General features: G+C 37.7%; 3 protein-coding genes and 1 pseudogene across 3 annotated transcripts; 3 read left to right on the top strand and 1 right to left on the bottom strand.

The window, feature by feature from the left end:
* The first annotated feature begins 1104 nt into the window (after positions 1-1104).
* LOC123036941 lies at positions 1105-3205 on the top strand. The gene is made up of 6 exons (XM_044457846.1): positions 1105-1266; positions 1319-1443; positions 1501-1635; positions 1725-2092; positions 2146-2264; positions 2316-3205. Exons 1-6 carry the CDS (start codon positions 1160-1162, stop codon positions 2926-2928), a joined length of 1467 nt encoding a protein of 488 aa, XP_044313781.1. The 5' UTR covers positions 1105-1159; the 3' UTR covers positions 2929-3205.
* A 1072-nt stretch (positions 3206-4277) lies between these two features.
* Positions 4278-6348, top strand: LOC108038099. The gene is made up of 6 exons (XM_017114814.1): positions 4278-4452; positions 4505-4629; positions 4696-4830; positions 4963-5330; positions 5384-5529; positions 5581-6348. The coding sequence occupies exons 1-6, from the start codon at positions 4346-4348 to the stop codon at positions 6182-6184; spliced, it is 1485 nt and encodes a 494-aa protein (XP_016970303.1). The 5' UTR covers positions 4278-4345; the 3' UTR covers positions 6185-6348.
* Positions 6349-6471: 123 nt separating this feature from the next.
* On the bottom strand, positions 6472-13157 carry LOC108040140 (nose resistant to fluoxetine protein 6). Its single transcript, XM_044457845.1, has 6 exons — positions 12804-13157; positions 9903-10498; positions 8241-9090; positions 7703-8068; positions 7088-7631; positions 6472-7021 (listed from the first exon to the last, which is right to left on the bottom strand). Exons 2-6 carry the CDS (start codon positions 10273-10275, stop codon positions 6890-6892), a joined length of 2265 nt encoding a protein of 754 aa, XP_044313780.1. The 5' UTR covers positions 10276-10498; positions 12804-13157; the 3' UTR covers positions 6472-6889.
* LOC108043772 lies at positions 13076-13646 on the top strand (annotated as a pseudogene).
* Positions 13647-22648: the final 9002 nt, after the last annotated feature.

The raw sequence follows: 22648 nt of genomic DNA on the forward strand, positions 1-22648 counted from the left end.
TTTCTTTTACTTTCGCAAGAGCGTGCTTAGGGATGATAGTAAGATATCGATAGGCGCTTAAATTTTGGGGTGACCATTAAAAATAGAGAAACCTTATTATTAAAAAAGAATTTGTAAGATGTATATTTTGCAATATCTAACGAACCGAAAGATTTCCTAAAATTACTCACACGCCACATATGGCGGCTTGATGATTTAAATCAATTAAATTTATGCAACTAACGACTATCCTATTAAACAATACCGTTGTTTGCGATAGTTTAGCTAACGCTAGCGCCTACCGATATATTTTAATCACTGATAGATACCTCAAATGGTACTTTATTTGAAATTGTCAGTCGTTAAGATGTTTTTAAAAATGCCATTTAAGTTTCCGTTTCACACACCCAACAAGTGTATTGAAAAAATTAAAGCAGTGCAATTTCCTTTTGCAACATGCAGCAGATAAGGAACATTTTAATGAACAAATACATTTTTTGTAAAAATGAGAGAATAAAAATATACAAATACAATTTTAATTCCCACAGTCAGGGAACCGCAGCACATGTTTTCCGAACTTTAAGAATGAGTATAATGAAGTTATTCCCGAAAGTATATCTAGAAGATAATGACAGATTTTTAGAGAACCAAACCAAGTTTTAAGACGTATGCACCATTTAATTAGTTAAAGTAATGGACTCTTTTTATTAAACTTTGTGATATGTTAAAAATAGCTAACATGAAAAAAATGTCTCCACCCTAAAATGACAAATTCGAATGCAAACTTTTAGAGAATCAAGCCACATATCATAAGAGATAAAATTTGGTAAATTTGGTAAAGTTATGGTAAAGTCAATAAGCCCAAGTGTGGGTCACCTTTTCACATGTAATCGGAAACTAAGAACTAACTAACATTAGAACAAATTAGAATAACATTTGCAACGGTATAAAAAGAAATAGTTTTGGGTGGCCTTAAAGAGCGTTTGCTTCCATCTGAGAGTAATCTGATAAGAAATTTCAAATTCAATTAATTTATCGCATATTAAACTCACGATGCTGAGTAAATTTATGAAGATTTATTCAATGCAGCTATCGATAAATGTACTGCGTTGCAACTTCCATCTTCAATGTAAAGTTAGAAGTTGAGCAAAAATTGCAGAGCAAAAACCAATTCGCGAGCATGTGCTCATTAAATGATAACGAGGAACTCCAAGTTCCCACCGTAAGGGAAGTGCAACAAACGTTTGCCGAGCTACTAAGCCATGGTGAAGATATAACCTGGGACCTGTAAGTACTGACCAAGATCGGTAACATAAATATAACAGGACTGTATCTACAGATTGTCAGCCGATCAGGGAGACATTCTAAAAAGCAAGATAAAGGAGCTTAAAACGATGCAAGGCTTCCCTGGTGGAATTCCATTCTTTATGAATCAGGAGTTTTTTAAATCGATTTGGAATATGAGTAAGACAATATTTGCCACATTAAAATAATTATTCGCCTGATATGCTATTTCACCAGGAAAATACACAAATGGCCAGTCTCTTACGTCCCTATTTTTTGTGTTGATTGTGGATGATGTCACCGATCCGAAACTGGCGGAGCAAAGCAGATCCTGGTATCTTTATCCGGTCTTCCGTTGTCGGCGTTGCGTGGGTAAATTACCAACAGTAACATATTCATGATGAAATATACTCTATTAAAATTAAAGAAAGATAATGCAAATTCTAAATGTTTATTAACAGACAATCACGACGAACATTATAGCAGCTTGGATTGTTGCATGGTATATGTGAATCAGTACTTCTGTTATGAAGATTGGGATAAGTTCGTGGAAAATGCGAGCTTTCGTCCCGGACTAATGGTGACCCCATATTGCGGTGTCTACAAACTGATCGATGGTCAGGTTGAGCTAAGGACATATTCTATTTTTGGACGAAACCTTCAGATATTTTCATTGATCAACGAGCACTGCATAACGCCCGAAACTTTGTCGAAGTCCTCTTATCAGTCCATCTTACGTCTCGTTTCGGATACCAATATGGGACGATTCGATGGTTTTACTCTTGAAAGAGAAGAACCAAAGCGCGATAAGATACTACCTAAGCAGTTGGTACGGTGTATAAGCTTTCTTTAATTATTTATTTTAAAATTATTCTCCATTAGATTCCTCGGCAAAACCACAAATCCTTAATTTTATTTACACATAGCATTAATAACATTCGTCTGGCAATGTCAATGATCGAAGAACCTAATTTCCGCAACGTTTTGGGAAATCAACTTAAGTAAGATTTTAACATATTATTTGCCATTTGCTAAATTTGAATTATTTTCAGGATTGTTTTTGACAAAATCTCAGAGGAAACCAAAAGTTTTAGGGGAAACGTTGATCTTGTGCGCAGTGCCAATATAGTGCCAACAAAAAAAGAGCTAAATGAGATTTTAAAGCCCAGTTTGAAAGGCTTTAAGAAACGTAAACTAACCGAAGATCAAAGTGACGTTTCTGTGATTCCTATTGAGTCTCTCAAAATAAACGAAATCCAGATAAAAGACGAAAAAGTAAATCTGGATGATTATGGAACTGCACTTAAAGAACACATTGTAAGCATGGATACCTTTGAAGACCTTATCACCATAATGGCGGAGAACTTGGAACCAGAAATGTTTAAGCTAATCCTGCATTTTACCCAAACTTCGATGGAAACCACCAGAAAGGAGTTGTGGCTGGAGCGGAGACACTATTTATCCACGGAGACCGTTCTCTATCAGATCATTTTGTATATAATGAAACAACATTCCAATTTGGACCACAATGAAATTAAGGAGCAGTCTTCAGAGATTTTACGCAGAATGCGATATTATTTTGCTTCAACTACTCCCAATTCTCCTCCTGAACTTCTAACAAAATGCACAAAGTGTATAGGCTTCTATCGTAAGGTTCCAATTTAATATGCAGTCTCACAATTCTAGAATTATTGGAGCTATTGCAGTTTTTTTTTACCAGAAAAACATTTAAAATTTCTGTGTGGTGTTTTATTGTTCAACGCACATCCTGTTTGAAAGCCAAAGTAAAAGCATTTTAGTCAAACCATTTCACCCGAATTTTTGGTAGAAACCTCTAAACACTTGTTATTCGTCAAGTCGATTTTCGGCTACAATACTCCTATTCAATTTTGACCTTTTCAAGAGACACTTTCAAAAAATACCATATCAATTTATTGGAATCTTATCTCTATTCATTTTATGAATATATGATATATATATTTTATATATTTTATACTTTACCAAAAATGTTTTAAAAATATAGAACCAAAATATTAAAACATTGAAATTGCATTTTTGGGCATTGTCAACAATTCTATATTCTTTGCTGGGGTAAGATAATATGTTTAAGTAAATATAATACGTATATAATCTACAGCTACTTAAGTGATCTACAACTAGTAAAGCCAGGTGCCAGCAGAAACGCTCCTTCGGCTCACTGATCTCCAACTGGATTCGATTCTCTAGGAATAACCATGCCGTCGCCGCTCCCAGGATATAGGGAAGGACCCTCACAAAGGGTGAAGTGTAGATATCCGTTCCAGTGGCAAAGGTGATTAAATAGTAGCAGCAAATGATTTCCGAACTTTGAGAATGAGTTTAATAAAGTCACTTCCGAAAGTATGTCTAGAAGATAATGACAGATTTTTAGAGAACCAAACCAAGTCTTATGACGTATGAACCATTAAATTAGGTAAAGTTATGAACTCTAGAAGTTAAACTTTCTGATATGTTAAAAACAGCTAACATGGAACAAATTTATCAACCCTTAAATGACAGATTCGAATTTCAAATGCAGAATTTTAGAGAATCAACCAAAAATCTTAAGAGATATGTCACTTTGAAATCGGCTTAAATTTGGTAAAGTTATGGTCCATAAGCCCAAGTGTGGGTCACATTTTTACAAGTCATCGGAAACTAAGAATTAATTTTTTTTTTTTTTTTTAACTTAAAATATTATTTATTTGTAAACATAGAACCCGTACAATCTTTTAGTACCTTGACAATGTAGTTTTGTATATGAATTTGAACCAAACCTCATGCCTTCAGCAAAAGGACTTTATAAGAATTAATTAACATGAAATTAAAAAGAAATTGTTTGGGTCACTTTAAAGAGAATTTGCTTCCATCAGAGAGAAATCTGATAACAAACATTAAATTCAATTCACCTATCGCAAATTAAACCGTTACATTAACTCACGATGCACGAGTAATTTATGAAGATTCAATGCAGCTATCGATAAATGAACTGCGTTGCAACTTCCATCTTCAATGTGCAATAAGAGTAAGGGAAAAAATTGCAAAGCAAAGACAAATCGCGAGGATGAGCTCATCAAATGAAAACGAGGAACTCCAAGTTCCCACGGTAAGGGAAGTGCAACAAACGTTTGCCGAGCTCCTAAGCCATGGTGAAGATATAACCTGGGACCTGTAAGTACTGACCAAGATCGGTAAGATAAATATAACAGCACTGTATATACAGATTGTCAGCCGATCAGGGAGATATTCTGAAAAGCAAGATAAAGGAGCTTAAAACGCTGCAGGGCTACCCCGGTCGAATTCCATTCTTTATCAATCTGCCGCTTTTTAAATTGATTTGGAATATGCGTAAGACAACATTACATTAAAATAATTAATTTAAATAATTAAAAGTCTGAAGTGCTATTTCACCAGGAACATACACAAATGGCCAATCTCTTACGTCTCTATTTTTTGTGTTGATTGTGGATAATGTCACCGATCCAAAACTGGCCGAGCAAAGCAGATCCTGGTATCTTTATCCGGTCTTCCGTTGTCGGCGTTGCGTGGGTAAAAAAAAAATTCCAACCATTTTATTATTAAAATCATAAGTCAGCTTATCATTTAAAAAAAATCCTAAAACAAAGTTCGATTATTATACTTGTTAGAAAGATAATGCTAATTCTAAATGTTTATTAACAGACAATCACGGCGAACATTATAGCAGTTTGGATTGTTGCATGATATATGTGAATCAGTACGACTGTTGCGAAGATTGGGATAAGTTCGTGAAAAATTCGCGCTTGCGTCCCGGACTAATGGTGACCCCATATCGCGGTGTCTACAAACTGATCGATGGTCAGGTTGAGCTAAAGACATATTCTATTTTTAGTCGAAACTTTCAGAAATTTCCATTGACCAAAGAGCACTGCCTAACGCCCGAAACTCTGTCGGCGGCCTATAATCAGTCCATCTTACGTCTCGTTTCGGATACCAATATGGGACGATTCGATGGTTTTACTCTTGGAAGAGAAGAACAAAAGCGCGATAAGATACTATATAAGCTATTGGTACGGAGTCTAATCTTTCTTTTACTATTTATTTTAAATTTATTTTCTATTAGATTTCTCGGGATGACCACAAATCGACTGAAGCAACTACACTTTCCGACTCTTTAGTTTTATTTACACATAGCACAAATAACATCCGTCTGGCAATGTCAATGATCGAAGAAACTAATTTCCGCAACGTTTTGGGAAATCAACTTAAGTAAGATTTATACATATTATTTGCCATTTGCTAAATATGAATTATTTTCAGGAGTGTTTTTGACAAAATCTCAAAGGAAACCAAAGGTTTTAGGGGAAACGTTGATCTTGTGCGCAGTGCCAATATAGTGCCAACAAAAAAAGAGCTAAATGAGATTTTTTTGAAAGGCTTTAAGAAACGTAAACTAACAGAAGATCAAAGTGACGTTTCAGTGATTCCTATTGAGTCTTTCAAAATAAACGAAATCCAGATAAAAGACGAAAAGGTATATCTGGATGATTATGGAACTGCACTTAAAGAACACATTGTAAGCATGGATACCTTTGAAGACCTTATCACCATAATGGCGGAGAACTTGGAACCAGAAATGTTTAAGCTAATCCTGCATTTTACCCAAACTTCGATGGAAACCACCAGAAAGGAGTTGTGGCTGGAGCGGAGACACTATTTATCCACGGAGACCGTTCTCTATCAGATCATTTTGTATATAATGAAACAACATTCCAATTTGGACTACAATGAAATTAAGGAGCAGTCTTCAGAGATTTTACGAAGAATGCGATATTATTTTGCTTCAACTACTCCCAATTCTCCTCCTGAACTTCTAACAAAATGCACAAAGTGTATAGGCTTCTATCGTAAGGTTCCAATTTAATATGCAGTCTCACAATTCCAGAATTATTTATAATTCTTCCAGTGTTTCCATTCTCATTTCTCATTTCTTCATTCTCTCTCAACATTTACAATTTCTGTGTGGTGTTTTATTGTTCAACGCACATCCTGTTTGAAAGCCAAAGTAAAAGCATTTTAGTCAAACCATTTCACCCGAATTTTTTGGTAGAAACCTCTAAACACTTGTTATTCGTCAAGTCGATTTTCAGCTACAATACTCCTATGCAATTTTGGCCTTTTCAACAGACGCTTTCAAAAAATGCCATATCAATTTATTGGAATCTTATCTCCATTCATTTTATGAATATATATGTATTTTATATATTTTATACTTTACCAAAAAAATGTTTTAAAAAGATAGAACCAAAATATTAAAACATTGAAATTGCATTTTTTGGCATTGTCAACAATTCTATATTCTATGCTGGGGTAAGATAGTATGTTTAAGTAAATATAATACGTATATGATCTACAGCTACGTAAGTGAACTACAACTAGGGGTTATCTTATTAAGTATGGTGGCCACCGATGTACAAGATATTTAGATATGTATATATATATAGCATTGACTAAGACAAGACTAAGCTAGTGATTCGATAATGATGAGTAGTTGTACATGAAAGCGATCACAATTGTCAGATGGAGGCGTGTGCGTTGACCTTAACGATCTAATTTAGGGCTAGCATCTTTAGGCACTTTTCGGCTTGCTCTGCCGTCGGTTTAGCAAACTGGAAAGATTGCTGAACGGCAGCTCGAAGGCCAGCGAAAAGAGGATGGAGGCCAAGTAGACGATGACAGCGAAGCCGCAGGTGACCACGCACTGGATTAGAAAAATAGTATTATTAAATATAATAAATAAAATAAATATTATATTGAAATTACATACCAGCATAAAGGGATCTGCATGCGTGCTGGCGTTTGTTAAACTGTAGAATAAAGCAATGACCAGCGGATTGAGCAGGTAAATGGCGTAGGACAGCCGACTGACATGTTGGAAGCCCTTGGCCTCCAGCAGTCGTGACCACCACACTCCCCGCCCACTGCAGCTGCGCGCTATCATCCAGCATACACTCAGCGAAAAGAATAGGCGACCCATCACGAAGAGCGTAATGGCCATCAGAGGTCCCAGATCCCTTTTCACAGTCGAGTAAATGCAGGCAAAGAACACTAGTAAAGCCAGGTGCCAGCAGAAACGCTCCTTCGGCTCACTGATCTCCAACTGGATTCGATTCTCTAGGAATAACCAAGCCGTTGCAGCTCCCAGAATATAGGGAAGAACTCTCACAAAGGGTGAAGTGTAGATCTCCGTTCCTGTGGCAAAGGCGGCATCGAAGGACAATTGGAACTTGATGCTCAAGCCGATGCTGTAGGACCAGGCAATGGTGGCCACAAAAGAAGAGGCCACCAGGGCTTTAACTATCTTCGGATATCTGTTTGTTAAGGAAAATATAATAATTAAAAATCGTATTCTAAGATTTTAATGAAGTTTAATCCCACTTACTTTACATATAGGAACAGCAGAGCATTAGCCAGAATAAAGAACTGCATCTCACAGGCCAAGGACCAACTCCAATTGGCGCACATATCCCGATGATCGAATAGGTTTTGGATGAACAGCAGATTGCGCCACCAGTGCTTGGAACACATCTCATCGAATCGCTCGTTGATGTGGTAAACCGAGACATCTCCAATATAAGCGTACACCAAATCCACGGTGGCCATGACCACCAGGTAAAGTGGTCCCAGGCGCAAGTACCGATGGAAGAGCAGTTTGCCAAAGAGCTTAAGATTTCCAACGAAACTATTCCGACGCACTGCCTCCAGTTGTTGGGAGTTCCTTAGGAAGTTAAACGTTTGCAGGAAGCCACTGGAAAATAAAACATGAATATATTTGAATTAATAAGTTTAGTAATAAAATCGGAGTTTATAGTTAAAAATATACAAATTTGACGATTATAACTGAAAGGCCTTTAGATTTCATACTATTTTTTGTATGCTACTTTGCTAATATTAAGGTTACATTTTTTTTTTAGGTGTACCTGATGGTAAAGAAGACGTCCACGAGCAGAGGCGCCGAGGAAACGTACTGGAAAAAGGCCTGTTCTGCATACGAAATCAGCACTGTCTTATTGTGAACCGTGAAGTACATGAACCACACCACGTGAAACACCATTATCCAGATGGCGCACACAGATCGCAGTCCATTCATCAAGGGAATTTCATTCGGAGAATTCTCCCGAACCGCAAAGATCTTGGCCCAGTTTGCGGGGACATCCCAGCAGGGTATATATTTCTGTAGCTTCTCCAGTTGCAGAAGAGAATTGAGTCCACGCCATACTTCCGATTCAGCAGGTGCTAGGCCAGGATCGGCTTCCTCAGTAGAGGATTCCAACTTTTTGGTGGCCTTAAGTTGTTGGGCACAAAGCATCAGAACTCCGGTGGCCAACACACAGGCTACCAAAAGTCTGAAGCTGGCTCTCTCGAAGAATTCCTCCTTCAACTGCAGATCTTTCATGTAAACCACTTCTGGTTGGATGTCGAAGATCTCGTTTTCCGCAAATGTTCCTCCAGTCACATAATCCTGGGCTAGCTTTTTAACCTCCTCCGAACTGCAGGCACTGGGTAGGCACAAGCCGATGTGGATAATCTGCTCGGACATTAGCTTAATCTCCACCTGCCAGGGTGAACTGTGGCGCAGGTAAAGCACCCGGTAGTCCATGTCAAAGGGCGCCTTCTGGGTAATGATTCCATAGTGCATCACACGATCGAAGTTCTTCGACAGTGTTATGCCCACGGGTCTTTGGACTCCGCGACAAGCTTCCCGACTTCCCAGCCAATAGTTCTGCCCATATACGAAGCCAGAGGGCTTCGTTCCTGAAGCATCCAAAACTGTGGGAAAGTTTAAGGAAATTCCATGGGGTTACTAGTTGGAAAAACGTACATAATGGGTAAAAACGTAAAAGGTTCTGTATTGTAGGGTTCAAGCCATTATGAATCTATATATAATTGTTGCTTCCAACTGTTGGACCACTGTTGATTTCTCAATTATATTTTTCCATGAATCATGGAGTTTTCTGTATCTAAGGTTCAAAAAAATACTTTGTTTACTATTCAAATTCTTGAAGTACTCTGGAGTACAAAACTCAAGAAATATTTCCATGAATTATTCTATCAAAACCTAATGAATCACTGGCTTATCTTAACGAGCTATTTGAAGAGTGTAGTTGTAGGGATCACATGTAGTCACAACCTTTCTAAGGTGTGAGTTTCAATACAAAACAGTTGATTTTGTGAATCACGTAGTTATTTATTGTTTTGTGTTATTTCAAAGTTATTAGCGGTCAAACTTCTGTAATACCTAAGGTACAAATAAAAGAATCTCCCTTTAAAACAATTTCAAAATATTTAATGGAATTCAACATTCTTCATTTATTTTAAAATCATGATGCCAAACTTTTTTATCTGCTACAAGATGATAAATTTACCACATTTTCTAATGGGTCTGAAATCTTTTAATTTTTTTTGAAGCTGTTATAAATATTTGTATTTTCTATAATTTTAATTCCATATTTCAGGGTTTAGCAATATATAAATTGTTAAGGAAGGTAAGTAACCGTATTATTAGCGGTATATTTAGGGGTCTTCTCGGGGTTTCTTTTGCTTGATAACAATAATATTTTGGCTTGGATTTTTCCACTTACCCTTCATGGCCCATGGCTGTTTGCCTAGTATGCCGCGCTGCACTTGTCGCAGCTGCGCGTGGCACTTTTGGCTGACGCTGCTCTCGTTGGCCACTTTGGTGAGTCCGAAAATGACGGAGGTGCGCGTCAAATGGGTTTCATGGGGCGAGCTCACGACGGCCGAAGTGGTTTCCAAGATCTCCAGTTCCTCTGGCTGCGATTGCGATTCATTGAGCTGACTTTGATATCGCTGCTGCTGCTGCTGCTGCTGGTGCTGCCAGGTTTGTGAGGTGCTCTGATTGCTGGCGCCCTTGGCCAAAACCGAACCCAGCCAAAGGCCGAGCAGCATCAGCAATACCAATAGATATGGTCGAGAGGTGCGCCTGATCTCCATGCTGCGGCGGTACTTAGTCACCTTGGCTTATTTATATAGATGTTTATTTGTTGTTAGTACGAGTGCGCGTATTGTGCGAGAAATTTTGGACCGCGCTTATTTGGCTATCTCCAATGGCTTGTTTGATTGCTGTTTGCCACCGTCCGCCGAAGGTCACCGCACTACGATTCACCTCAACTGGCCACGCCTCCTCGCCTCGTCGCACCTCCCGGATTTCAGCTACCTGCGGTATTGATATTGGTTAATGCCTGCAAATTGATGGGGAGAAACTTTCGTTGGCCATCGATGGCCAATAAGCACGTTTTTCAATCGCATTGCTGTGATTTCCCACTGACACACATTGCACACCAAGCCAAGATTTTTGGATTTGCCGATTGCATTAGAATATTACGCATACGCAGTGTATGGCAGCTGCTGGTTAAATAATCTTCGTTTGGCGAAGGAAACCATGAAAACGAGAGCGAGTTTTGAGCAATAATTAACATTTAACGTCTTTATTTCATTATGAATGAATTGCAACTTTGGGTTGGCTATTAGTAAGTCCGAAAAAAAGATTTTGCAACATACTCAGGCTCTGTGTAGCACCAAAATGGGTCAACACTTAATTATTTTTTTATTTGTATATTAATAAACACATATATTTTTGACAATTAAAATTTATATATTTTAGGCAGCATGACATTTCATAATGGTATTTAATAGTAATTATCGTTTTACGCTTTTTTAGTGAGTATCAACTTGTTCTTGATTTATTAATTAATTATTTGAAAGTACGATTTCTCATTAAATTACATTAAGAATGTAATTATATGTAACAATCACTTTTCTCTGTGTAAAAACGTAAACAGACTTAGCAAAACACGCAAGTGCGTATACTTGCTCTTCATCGATTTCATTAGAATATTACGCATACGCCGCTTAAGCCCAATTACCGGTGAAACAATCGGCGAATGAGGAAAAACGCAGCGAGGTAAACTTATGCAATAATTAACATTTAACATAGGCGTTAATAATTTTGCGTTTTATTTGATTGTATTGGATCTCTGGCCACAAACAAACGGCACGGGGAGTAAAAGTTTTTGAAACGCAGCAAAAAAGATAAACAAAAACCAAAAAAACGAGACGAGACTCAACCCAATTCCGCTGGGAGTGCGACTCAAATGGAGACTAAGGTTCAATTGATTGCCTTCGTTGCCCGGCGACGGTTTTGAGTTTTTGGCTGAGTATCGGGTTGAGTTTCGATTTGAGTTGTTATATTTATTTGGAGTGAAGTCTGCGCAGGTGTAAAGGCAGCGACGCCGGCAGCAGTACTTCCATTGATTTTGGACCCAACTGGACGCCACTGCTGACCACACACAATCGGTGGCTTGTTGTTGCTGGCCTTTCGTTTTCGCTTTGACACACTCACACACAATCGCAGCTCACTCATACGTAATAATTCGCGGGTTATTGTTTATTATGACTAAAGGTGCGCGTAATCAAAATTAACAGACAAAAAGCGCGGTTAAAGAATTATGAGCGGCTTTGTGGTGTACTCAATTGAGTAAATCGAAATTACAATTGAAATGGCTGAAGCCAAATTTATTTTATGTAAAGAGAACTAGGAACGAAATTATTGCAAGATTTATAATAGGTTAATTTGACCTAAGAAGAAGTATAATTTATACTAAGATAAATCATTCAGGCCATTTGAGTAAAGAAATAAAAGTAAGAAAAGGGATTTTTATATCTGTTATCTCAATTTCTTTATGACTTTTATGTAAATACTCGTTTAAAAAACAAATGATAAATATTTATGTATTTTTTTGGTTGATACAAAATGCCAATTTCGTAACCAAAAATGAAAATCTATTGAAAATGTGCATTTTAAAATACACTGCCAAATATTTTTAATTGAAAACGACAAGTTGAGTATCAGACACTATTTTCGATAATAACATTTAAAATAAAAATTTAAGACAACTTTAACTGCATTTTTTAGATAAATTATGAAATTAAAATATTTTATAGAATTTTTGTATTTATAGTTCATTAAGTATTATACTCATTAAGGTTATAATTTTGCTTATATGAATTAAAAGGTTTTGCCACTGTAGTAATTGCTGGAGTAATCAAGAATGTTTGAACCTCGGTTTGCGCCACTATTTTTTCTCGCTGTGCATGGTTAACGTTTTTTGCTCGTTTTCTCGCTTTCCTAAGCGATCTTTTTGTTTGTTTTGCATAATTTAGACGCCGCTTCTTTTGTGGCAAGCGCAACGCGAGACGCCCATCGATAACTATATATATGCATATGGACTTTGCCTATTGGGGAATTTCGAAATATGTTTGATCTGCATTTACACTCCCAAACTCGCGGAATTGGTGTGCGACGGGTGCGGGTATATAAAGAAAGAAGGAGAGAGTGCGATCCGGATCCACACTAATGGCCTGCTTATTGGTAACTGTTTGTGGGACTGTGGATTAGAACCCAATTAACAAGTCCTATTTGCACAGAGCACAGAACCAGCTGGAATTCCCACTCAACTTACTTTGATTTTCGGCGTTTAAATTATATTTGTTGCTTTTCGAAACTCGTTGAGCGCTTTTATTTTCACTTTTTCCTACATTCCGGCGGTAGGTAGTTAAGATTACTTTTATTGAGACATTACCGAGATGAGATCCGCGTGTCTCTGAATTTGCTGAATATTTTCTTCGGATTTTCGTTGTACCTCCGAGATTTTAACTCGGACTTGGACCGACTTTCGTTTTCGTTTCTTTCGCTGGCTGATAAAACGCACTGCACAACAGATAATCTGGCTAAATATTGCCCACTCTTTCTTCTTGGTCTCTTGCCTCTCTTTCTTGGCTTACTCTGGCCCTGCAACTTGTTTCGGTTTTTTCTGCCTTTTGTCAGCTTCTGTTGACGTTAACCGAATTTCGTTTTCATTTTCGCTTAACTTTTGATGAGGGCCACGACGCGTGCAACGTTTTGGTAACAACTGTGCGCCGCTGCATTTTGGCTCAAAGTTTTATAAACTTGGTCGCTGGTCAACTGAGTGGACTGCGCATCAGCAGCGACGACGGCAGCGCAGCAGCCGAGAGATAAATCAACAATTGGAATTTCAGTCTCAAGATCAACAAAAGACGACCGACTACCGACTCCCTTACGCGCCCGAGTCCGAGTCCGAGTTTTCAGTTTTTAGTAGTTTTCAGTCCGGATTTGTCAGTGGTTACTAGTCGTTATTTTTGCCGCGACTTCGGCTTTTCGCTCGTCAATTGCACGCACATTAAAATCTCTTTCTCTTTCATTGGCTCTTTCTCCGTCTCTTTCTCGGACGGTCCAGACCCTTCAATTAACCAAAAGCTTCAATCAAACGTTGCTCTTTGAGTGATTTTAAAAAGACCAAAATATTGTCCCATTTTATTTATATTATTTATTTAGTATATGAGACTATATTTAAGATAACTTTTATCTTTTATTGAAAATAAGTTGTATTTTTCCGTATTATTATATTAATTAAAATAAATATTGCTTTTATTTTCAACAATAAAATCACAACATTTCTGCGAGTGCATAAATAAAAGTTTAATTTAATTATATAAATACAGGATTTGTAGGTTAGTGGCAACGTCAAAAATACATTTTAATTGGATTCATGTTACTTATTTTAAACTCTGAGGCCATCAGGTTTTTGTGAATATAACGAGAAAATGTAAAAGGGAATTATTTTGGGTAACGGTGAAGAAAAGGATATAAAGAGAAAGGAATTACATGTCTTTATTTGATAAATTGTTCAAAATTATTATAATACTAGTTGAAATATATCTTTTGAACCATTTTGAACACACATATTTTGATGAAAAAGTAGTTATTATTATGATAATAATGTTCTATGATTTAACTTAACTTAATGGATACATAATATTTTTTGTAAAATTGTAAAATTAAAAACTTGTAACTTGTACGACTAATTAAAATTAAACTTATAAAGATGTGTACAATATGTAAAGTAACCAAATGCTAAATCGACAATTTAAAGTTTTAACGGTTGAAAATTCTTTATTGGCTTCAACAAAATTCCGCTAGATGTCGAGCTCCAAAAAAGCTCTCCTCGCACCTGTCTCGCTCACCTGCCAAAGCTCGTCTTTCGCTTTAAGCTCCGCTCGGAGCTTCGCTCATCGGATCGCGCACCTTCGCTCAGTCGATTCGCGCAGCTTGAGGCCAACAGTTGGGAAACGCAATCCGCGCGCATGCGATTTTCACCGCCCATCACGCCCACCACCCCCCGCCTCCCAGAACGAGAGCGAGCGAGAGGCAGATAGAGAAAACTACGCTCACTGCTTGCCAAACTAAAATTCGTGGGTGCTGAAATGAAACCGAAAACCGACAAGAAAAACGCACGAAATTAACGAAATCCATGAAAATATACGAGTATTTAACCGAAAAGCTGTGCGTGCATGTGTGTTGGTGTTGTGCGTGTGTTAAAGAATACTAAAAAATGTCGACAAGTGCAGAATGAAAATCAAAAACAAAACAACAAGACGGACAACAAGTTTTTTTGCGTAGAATCCAACGACGGGCGAAATTCCAAGTAAATAAGCCAACCTGCCGTGTTTTTTTTGTTGCTGTACAAATATTGTTGCAACTCGTTTCGGTTGTTGTTTTCACAATTTGTGTTTTTGTTATTGTCAAAGCCACACAAAGCGGGTCAAATGCATAAATAAATGAATGAAGCGAAATGAAACGAGCCGAGATGAAATGCGAAATGTTGTTATTATCATTTGGTCTGAAGCGAAATTAATTACAGCGTGCATTGTCATTGCACAAATAAGAGTAAATATATCTCAATCAGTGAAGTTTATGTAAAGTCGCGGGTATCTTCTGCTTTTTATATCGGGCAGTGTTGCCATCCCGCTCTCACCAGCTGGCAGAGCTGCCGAAAAAGCTCTATAAACAAATGAGTCTAACTGCTAGATGCGTTTGCACCTGAGCACGGATCGCCTCCACCAATGGCAGCCAAAGTGAGTTCAAACCCCCCCTCGAAACCCAAAAAAAAATTTCCATTCAATCAATACCTTTAAAAACTGACCATCTGCATGCTGCAAACTATCCTACCAATTCGGTTCTCACGACACAAAATCGCAGTACAAACACTGTACACCGACACCTTTGAACTTTAAAACGGGAGAGTGCAAAATCAGCCAGGCAGCGTGTAACGGTGCCACAGCCGAAACTAAAGCCAAAAGCAAACAGACATCAATGAGCAATTGGAAAAAACATAACAAAACTTCGAAAAAAAAAAATAAAACAGACTAAACCGGGCCCACAAAAAAGGTTCCAAGCAAAAACAACTGTTACAGCACCAGCACTGCACTCGGTACTGTGGGATAGAAAGCCTATAAATGAGTTCTAGAAATTGGTAGAATGAAAATATATAATGGGATACTAGGGATTCAGGTTTTATTTTATCCATTTTCATAGCAGAAGTCAGGATGATTCGTCTCTTCTGCCAAAGATTTAAATGACTATTATTTAAATGGAGCTATAATATGCCAATAAATCTTCAAATTAATTTACATAACATCTTGGTTTCTTTGGCCCTTTTTATACCCTTGCAGAGGGTATTATAATTTTGGTCAAAAGTGTGCAACGCAGTGAAGGAGGCATCTCCGACCCTATAAAGTATATATATTCTTGATCAGGATCACCTCCTGAGTTGATATAGCCATGTCCGTCTGTCCATCTGTCCGTCTGTCCGTCCGTCCGTCTGTCCGTCTGTCCGTCTGTCCGTCTGTCCGTCTGTCCGTCTGTCTGTCCGTCTGTCTGTTTCTACGCGAACTAGTCTCTCAGTTTTAAAGATATCGAATTGAAACTTTGCACACACCCTTATTTCCTTTGCACGCAGTATATAAGTCGGAACGGCCGGGATCGGCCGACTATATCCTATAGCTGCCATATAACTGATTGATCGGAAATGCCATAACTCTGCTGTTTGTTAAGTTAGGAAGTTGGGACTCTCTATGGGTATAATATTTGGCCAATCAATCCGACGTACCAAATTTCATAAGGATCGGCCGACTATATCCTATAGCTGCCATATAACTGATTGATCGGAAATGCCATAACTTTGGTGTTTGTAAAGTTAGAAAGTTGGGATTTTCTATGGGTTTTATATTTGGCCAATCAATCCGACCTACCAAATTTCATAAGGATCGGCCGACTATATCCTATAGCTGCCATATAACTGAACGATTGGAAATGCCATAACTTTGGTGTTTGTAAAGTTAGAAAGTTAAGATTTTCTACAGGTTTTATATTTATACCCTTGCAGAGGGTATTATAATTTTGGTCAAAAGTGTGCAACGCAGTGAAGGAGGCATCTCCGACCATATAAAGTATATATATTCTTGATCAGGATCACCTCCTGAGTTGATATAGCCATGTCCGTCTGTCCGTCTGTCCGTCTGTCCGTCTGTCCGTCTGTCTGTTTCTACGCAAACTAGTCTCTCAGTTTTAAAGCTATCGAGTTGAAACTTTGCACACACCCTTCTTTCCTTTGCACGCAGTATATAAGTCGGAACGGCCGGGATCGGCCGACTATATCCTATAGCTGCCATATAACTGAACGATCGGAAATGCCATAACTCTGCTGTTTGTAAAGTTAGGAAGCTGGGATTTTCTATGTGTTTTATATTTGGCTAATCAATCCGACCTACCAAATTTCATAAGGATCGGCCGACTATATCCTATAGCTGCCATATAACTGATTGATCGGAAATGCAATAACTTTGGTGTTTGTAAAGTTAGGAAGTTTGGATTTTCTATGGGTTTTATATTTGGCCAATCAATCCGACCTACCAAATTTCATAAGGATCGGCCGACTATATCTTATAGCTGCCATATAACTGATTGATCGGAAATGCCATAACTTTGGTGTTTGTAAAGTTAGGAAGTTGGGATTTTCTATGGGTTTTATTTTTGCCCAATCAATTCGACATATTAAATTTCATAAGGATCGGCCGACTATATCCTATAGCTGCCATATAACTGATTGATCGGAAATGAAATAACTTTGGTGTTTTTAAAGTTAGGAAGGTGGGATTTTTTATGAGTATTAAAAATGCATCATATGAATAATTTTGGAGAATATAATTTGCAGAATATTCTGCAAGGGTATTTCAACTTCGGCTCCGCCCGAAGTTAGCTTTCCTTTCTTGTTGGCCAATAAATCCGACCTACCAAATTTCATAAGGATCGGCCGACTATATCCTATAGCTGCCATATAACTGAACGATTCGAAATGCCATAACTTTGGTGTTTTTAAAGTTAGGAAGTTTGGATTTTTTATGAGTATTAAGAATGCATCATAGGAATAATTTTGGAGAATATTATTATAGAGAATTCTGCAAGGGTATATCAACTTCGGCTCCGCCCGAAGTTAGCTTTCCTTTCTTGTTTTACTTAGCATAATTAATTTATTGACTTGTGGTTCTAAAAGGGTGTTGAAATTACATTTTCGTGATCACGTTTACCTGCATTACTTTTGTTTTTGTCCAACACATATCTCTACACTATTTTTAAAAGCTAACTTCTACAGATGTTTTTTAAACTTTTGTGACGAGGTGTTTATTGTCTACTTTGTAAAACTACTTAAATGAGGAAGTTAAAATCAAAGTTGTGAACATTTTTCGCAAAGATAAGATAAATCATTTGACTTTATGAGTTTGGAAGAGGTAAAGCTAAGAATGTATAACATTTTTCACTGCGCAGTTTAAATGGAGTTCTCAAGATATTACTTAGAATTTTATATTCTAAGCTTTATTATATTATATTGGCTCTGTAAAATGTATTCATCTTTAGAACATAAAAAATATTGATTTATTAAAAAGCTTACTAAATTAACAAAGTATTGATGAAGAATAGACTTATAAATAGGTAATGCTGGCAGCTGTGGCCGTTGGCTAATTTTAATTTTAATGAGATAGTTATCTGACTTTGTGATGCCCCTGGGACTTATATATCAATAAATGCATATCACCCACTGTAGTGGCAGACGGCGACTGCATTTAGTGGCCATGTCTCTAACTGTAATGGACATGGACAGTCGCGAACCGTGGCGCACTTGTCGCAAAACAGGTTTAATCTCGCTTTTGCGGCTGGTTCTGTAGTTCACCGAGTTTTTTTTTTTACTATAGCCAATATATGTGTTTATTAATGGCCCATGCATTTTTCCATATTTTCCTGCTGACCTCCGACGGTCTGCAGGGGCAAAACGGAATCACCTTGCCGTTCTAATTTGCCAACTGCCACCGCGCGTTGCAATAATTGGAGCGTGGCTAATGTTGGGAATAAAAAAGGCCAGGGGTCGAGCTCATTAGCTGGGATCGCCACAGATCGGGGAGGCTTACCTACAGGCCACGCCCCCATCTCCATCCCATATAAATACATATATATACATATTACCCCCAAGGGAGTCTAGAACTTTGCCCGTCGCATTGTTCGCAGCTTGTTTAACATTTAAAAATAAACTTATCATAAATCGTGTAAACGAAAAGACAAACACAAATAGCGAACTCAAAACTGTGTGAACATTTTGCTCGAGTGCAAATTGAAAAGTTGTTTGTCCGGCCGCAGAGTTGACCATAACCATAACCATAATACGGTGGCAATTCGAAGCGGATGGTAAAAAGAGACGCCACCGATGATCTGGCCGCCAACCGGTAAACTGCTGAGCGGTAATGTGGGTAGCGGTACGGGGTGAGCGGTATGGGGCAAGCGGATCGAACCCAGCTGGTAACCGGACGCTGCACCGGAGCATCGCCAGCTAATTGCATTGGAAATGGATGCTAACGGACCCGTTAATGTGCCGCCAATGGAGCATTAAGCTGCTAGTTAGTGGCCACTTGTGGGTCTTCGTTATGCAACAGTGCTGCTGCAGCGATTTTTCTGTGCTGCTGTTGCCGGCGAAGCTTTTGGTGACTCAGTTGCGGTATGTGGTATGGGAGCGATCGGGCAAATGGGTTACTTTACCTACGTTCAGGTACAGTAATCACTTCAAATTAAGAGTTTAAATTGAAAACCTTTTGGAAATTTCAGAATACTTTCATATTGCACTTAAATATTAAAAAAAAAAAAATTAAAAGCAATATGATAGTTTAATGTCGATATGGTTATTAAAGTGTACACAAAGGAACTTACTTATCCGTTACCAATTATGTAAGCTTCGGAAATTGTTTGATAACAACAATTATAGTTTTCAACTCATTGAAATAAAATGTAATATCTTGAAATTAAAGAAAATTGTACTCACTTTAAACAGTTTGAGTTCCATATAACGTTTATTTATTTGGTTACTAAGAATAAAAAATAGAAAAATTACTAACTATTTGTTTATAATGTGTTAAAATTATTTTGGAATTTCCAGAACACATTGTTTTACTGAATTAATTACAATTTAATAAATTCATGAAAAATTTGATCGTTTTTTATCTACATTATCAAATAAATACCATTGGCTCTTTTCAGAGGTAATTTTTATAATTATTTATAAAATGTTTAAACCATTATTTAAATTCGAAGAATAAATCGAGTGATCACTGTTAAGGTATAGGTTTAGTTCCAGACTGGTCTACTCCGGGGAGCGGCACAGAATACTTTGCACTAATTAGTAAATGCAGGGCAACTGTTAACAGTTTTATGGGTATTTTGCAGTAAGTACTTTTGCAACTGCGCACCTCACAGACTCCTACTCGATGACTCATGGGCGCGTCTAGAAATTCCTAACGAAATCGGTCACTGTAGCAAAGCGATCAGATCCCCTCCGCCTTTATCACCACCTCTATAGAGTTAACTCCAATCCGCCCACGCGTCTTTAAAGGCGGCACCTTAAAAGTGCACAATAAAAGCAAATAGAGTCAGTTCAAAGCCTTGAGCTTGACAAAAGAATAAGCAAATTGCAATTTAAGAGGGTGAGATACATTACTCTTTGTGGGAAGTGCAGCAAAACACTCCCTGTTCCACTTGATCCCACTTAAAATGAGATGTTTTTATACGTGATGGGCATAAAATGAGTGAGGGATTTACCAGACATTAAGCTATGATTTATGATCCTTACTTCCTTAATATTACTTTTTATTTCGTTGAATTTATGTTTTAGCTGAACATATACTCTAAACTACCAATCATGGTTAATAGTCCAAAAAGTTTTTTAGTTACTTGGCTAATAATTTTAATTTGGTGTTGCGAATATATAGTTGGCCTGCAGATTTTCGATAAGTGCCCTCGAAGCCGTTATAGCGGTTAGTGTGCCACAAGGCAGATTATCTAACCGGAGCAGCAATTGTCTCAACAGCAGCGATTTTATCCGATCACACACACTTTTCATAGCCATCAGCTGCCACTTGCACTTTCCTTCAGCCTTTGCATAACCACACACGCAAATCTCCCATTTCTATCCCCATCCGAAATCAAATCCCCCGATCCGTACATTCCATATTGCCTGACCGCAAACTGCAAATTTGCCTTAATGACTGCGTCGGCACGTTAACTGTCATTTTCAATCAAGTCGACATCCCCCTTCTCAGTCTCTATATAGAGATATATCCGCTTGGCCCCTCCACCTAACGCGATTTTAAGTGCATGCCATTAATTTTCAGCGCTTTTTAAAAGTCTTGCACAAACGGAGATGCGGATTGAATGTTACCAATCATCCAAATGTGCACCCTGGGGGGAATATAAAAATATTTCGATCAAAAGCTCCAAGTGGGAGGCCACTTCTTGAAGTTTACCGAAGCTATTAGCTAATCTCACTCGATAAAAAAAACACCCGAAAATAGCTGACAAATATTTGCGCACTTTGCCGCATAAGAGGAATTTCTAGATTTTGCCTGGTTCCGAGAACCAAACGTGTAAAAATCCGCCTGGCAAATGATTGTAGTGAGTGGGCCAACAACAATGGGGTATTCTTACGTACGTGAGTTCGCAGAGCCATAAGTATATTGCGGGGTTCAGGGTTAATTATTCTATTGCACGCTCGGACTCAGCCTCAAAATCAGACTCAAACTCAAATTGAAACTCGGAACTGCTGTGGCAGGGTATGACTAAATTATGCATTATTTGTATTATTAAATTTGTCGGTTGTTATACAAACATCATACACACACCAAAAGCGTTAGTTACTTAATATTTATTCTACATAATTATTTCATTACCTAAAAGGAAGTTGACGACATCTGCTGTCGATTTTGTCATGCGTGGCTTGGATTTTAAAATCTTTTGAAGACGACTTCACCTTCATGGTTGACAAAACACTTGAAATATTCAAAGAAACTAAGCAAATTTGCGTCTACTTTTTAATGAGTTTATGAGCTTAATTTCTTTATTTTTCCTATGAATTTTTAGAGCTAGGTTTTTTTTTTTAATTTTCAAAGATCGTAGCTTAACTTCTTAATATTTGTTAATGCTTTGTGATATGTACTTTACATTTTGTACTTTAATAAGTTAATCTTCTAACTGGTTAACCTTTGTCGGCGTGTTGTTACATGATATAATTAGCTAACTGTAAGATGAATTATTCCCCCATCCATTTTAATTATGGATGAGATACAACATTCCTAAGATACTTTGATACTACCTTGGCGCCTTTTTATTAGCATATTGATTAATTATAGTTCTTAAAGGAAAAACACTTTCATGAGTATTAATAAAAAGCTTCCTTCCTTTTATAACAATAAACTTATCTAATAACTACCTCTTAGAACCAAGAGTTAAATGGTTTATAAAATAAACATTAAATTTATTTCCGTGTGTAGATAAATCTTAGAAGCAATCTTACGTTTTGCTGTTTGGATTCCAGCTCCTCTTCGGTTGCACTTAAGTTGAGTGATTGCAACAGAAACTGGCAATAAAATTTGCATTTATTTTGCCCGCGATGTTTTGTTTTACGAGTGTGTTTATGCGATCCGCAGATCGCTCCCGGCTGATAAAATCGCCGGATTGATAAACATTTTTAACTGGCCGTGTCGTGTCTTTGCTCGTCCACGATTTCCCAACGCCAATTTGCATGTTTAATCATCTGTGGCCAAGTTTAACCCATTGTTCGGCACAATACTATACAAAAACGGCAAAACAAAGCCACAGCATCGCACGATCGGTTGTGTGGGCGTTTTTGTGATGGGGAATTCTATCTATTCACCGACCAGAAATTCTTTCGCACGCTGGGCTTAAATCCCCAAAGATTTCTCGACTGCGCACTTTATCAATCATCGCAGGAATCAAACAAACAAACCGAGAACCACTCCAAAAGTCATCCAATTGTAAGCCTCTTGAATATATTTCTGTTCGATTTGGAGACGTTGATTGAGTTTGAGAACCAACATGACAAAAAGTGATTAT

This window comes from Drosophila rhopaloa, unplaced genomic scaffold (genome assembly GCF_018152115.1).
Source record: "Drosophila rhopaloa isolate 14029-0021.01 unplaced genomic scaffold, ASM1815211v1 contig_163, whole genome shotgun sequence".
NCBI lineage: Eukaryota > Metazoa > Arthropoda > Insecta > Diptera > Drosophilidae > Drosophila > Drosophila rhopaloa.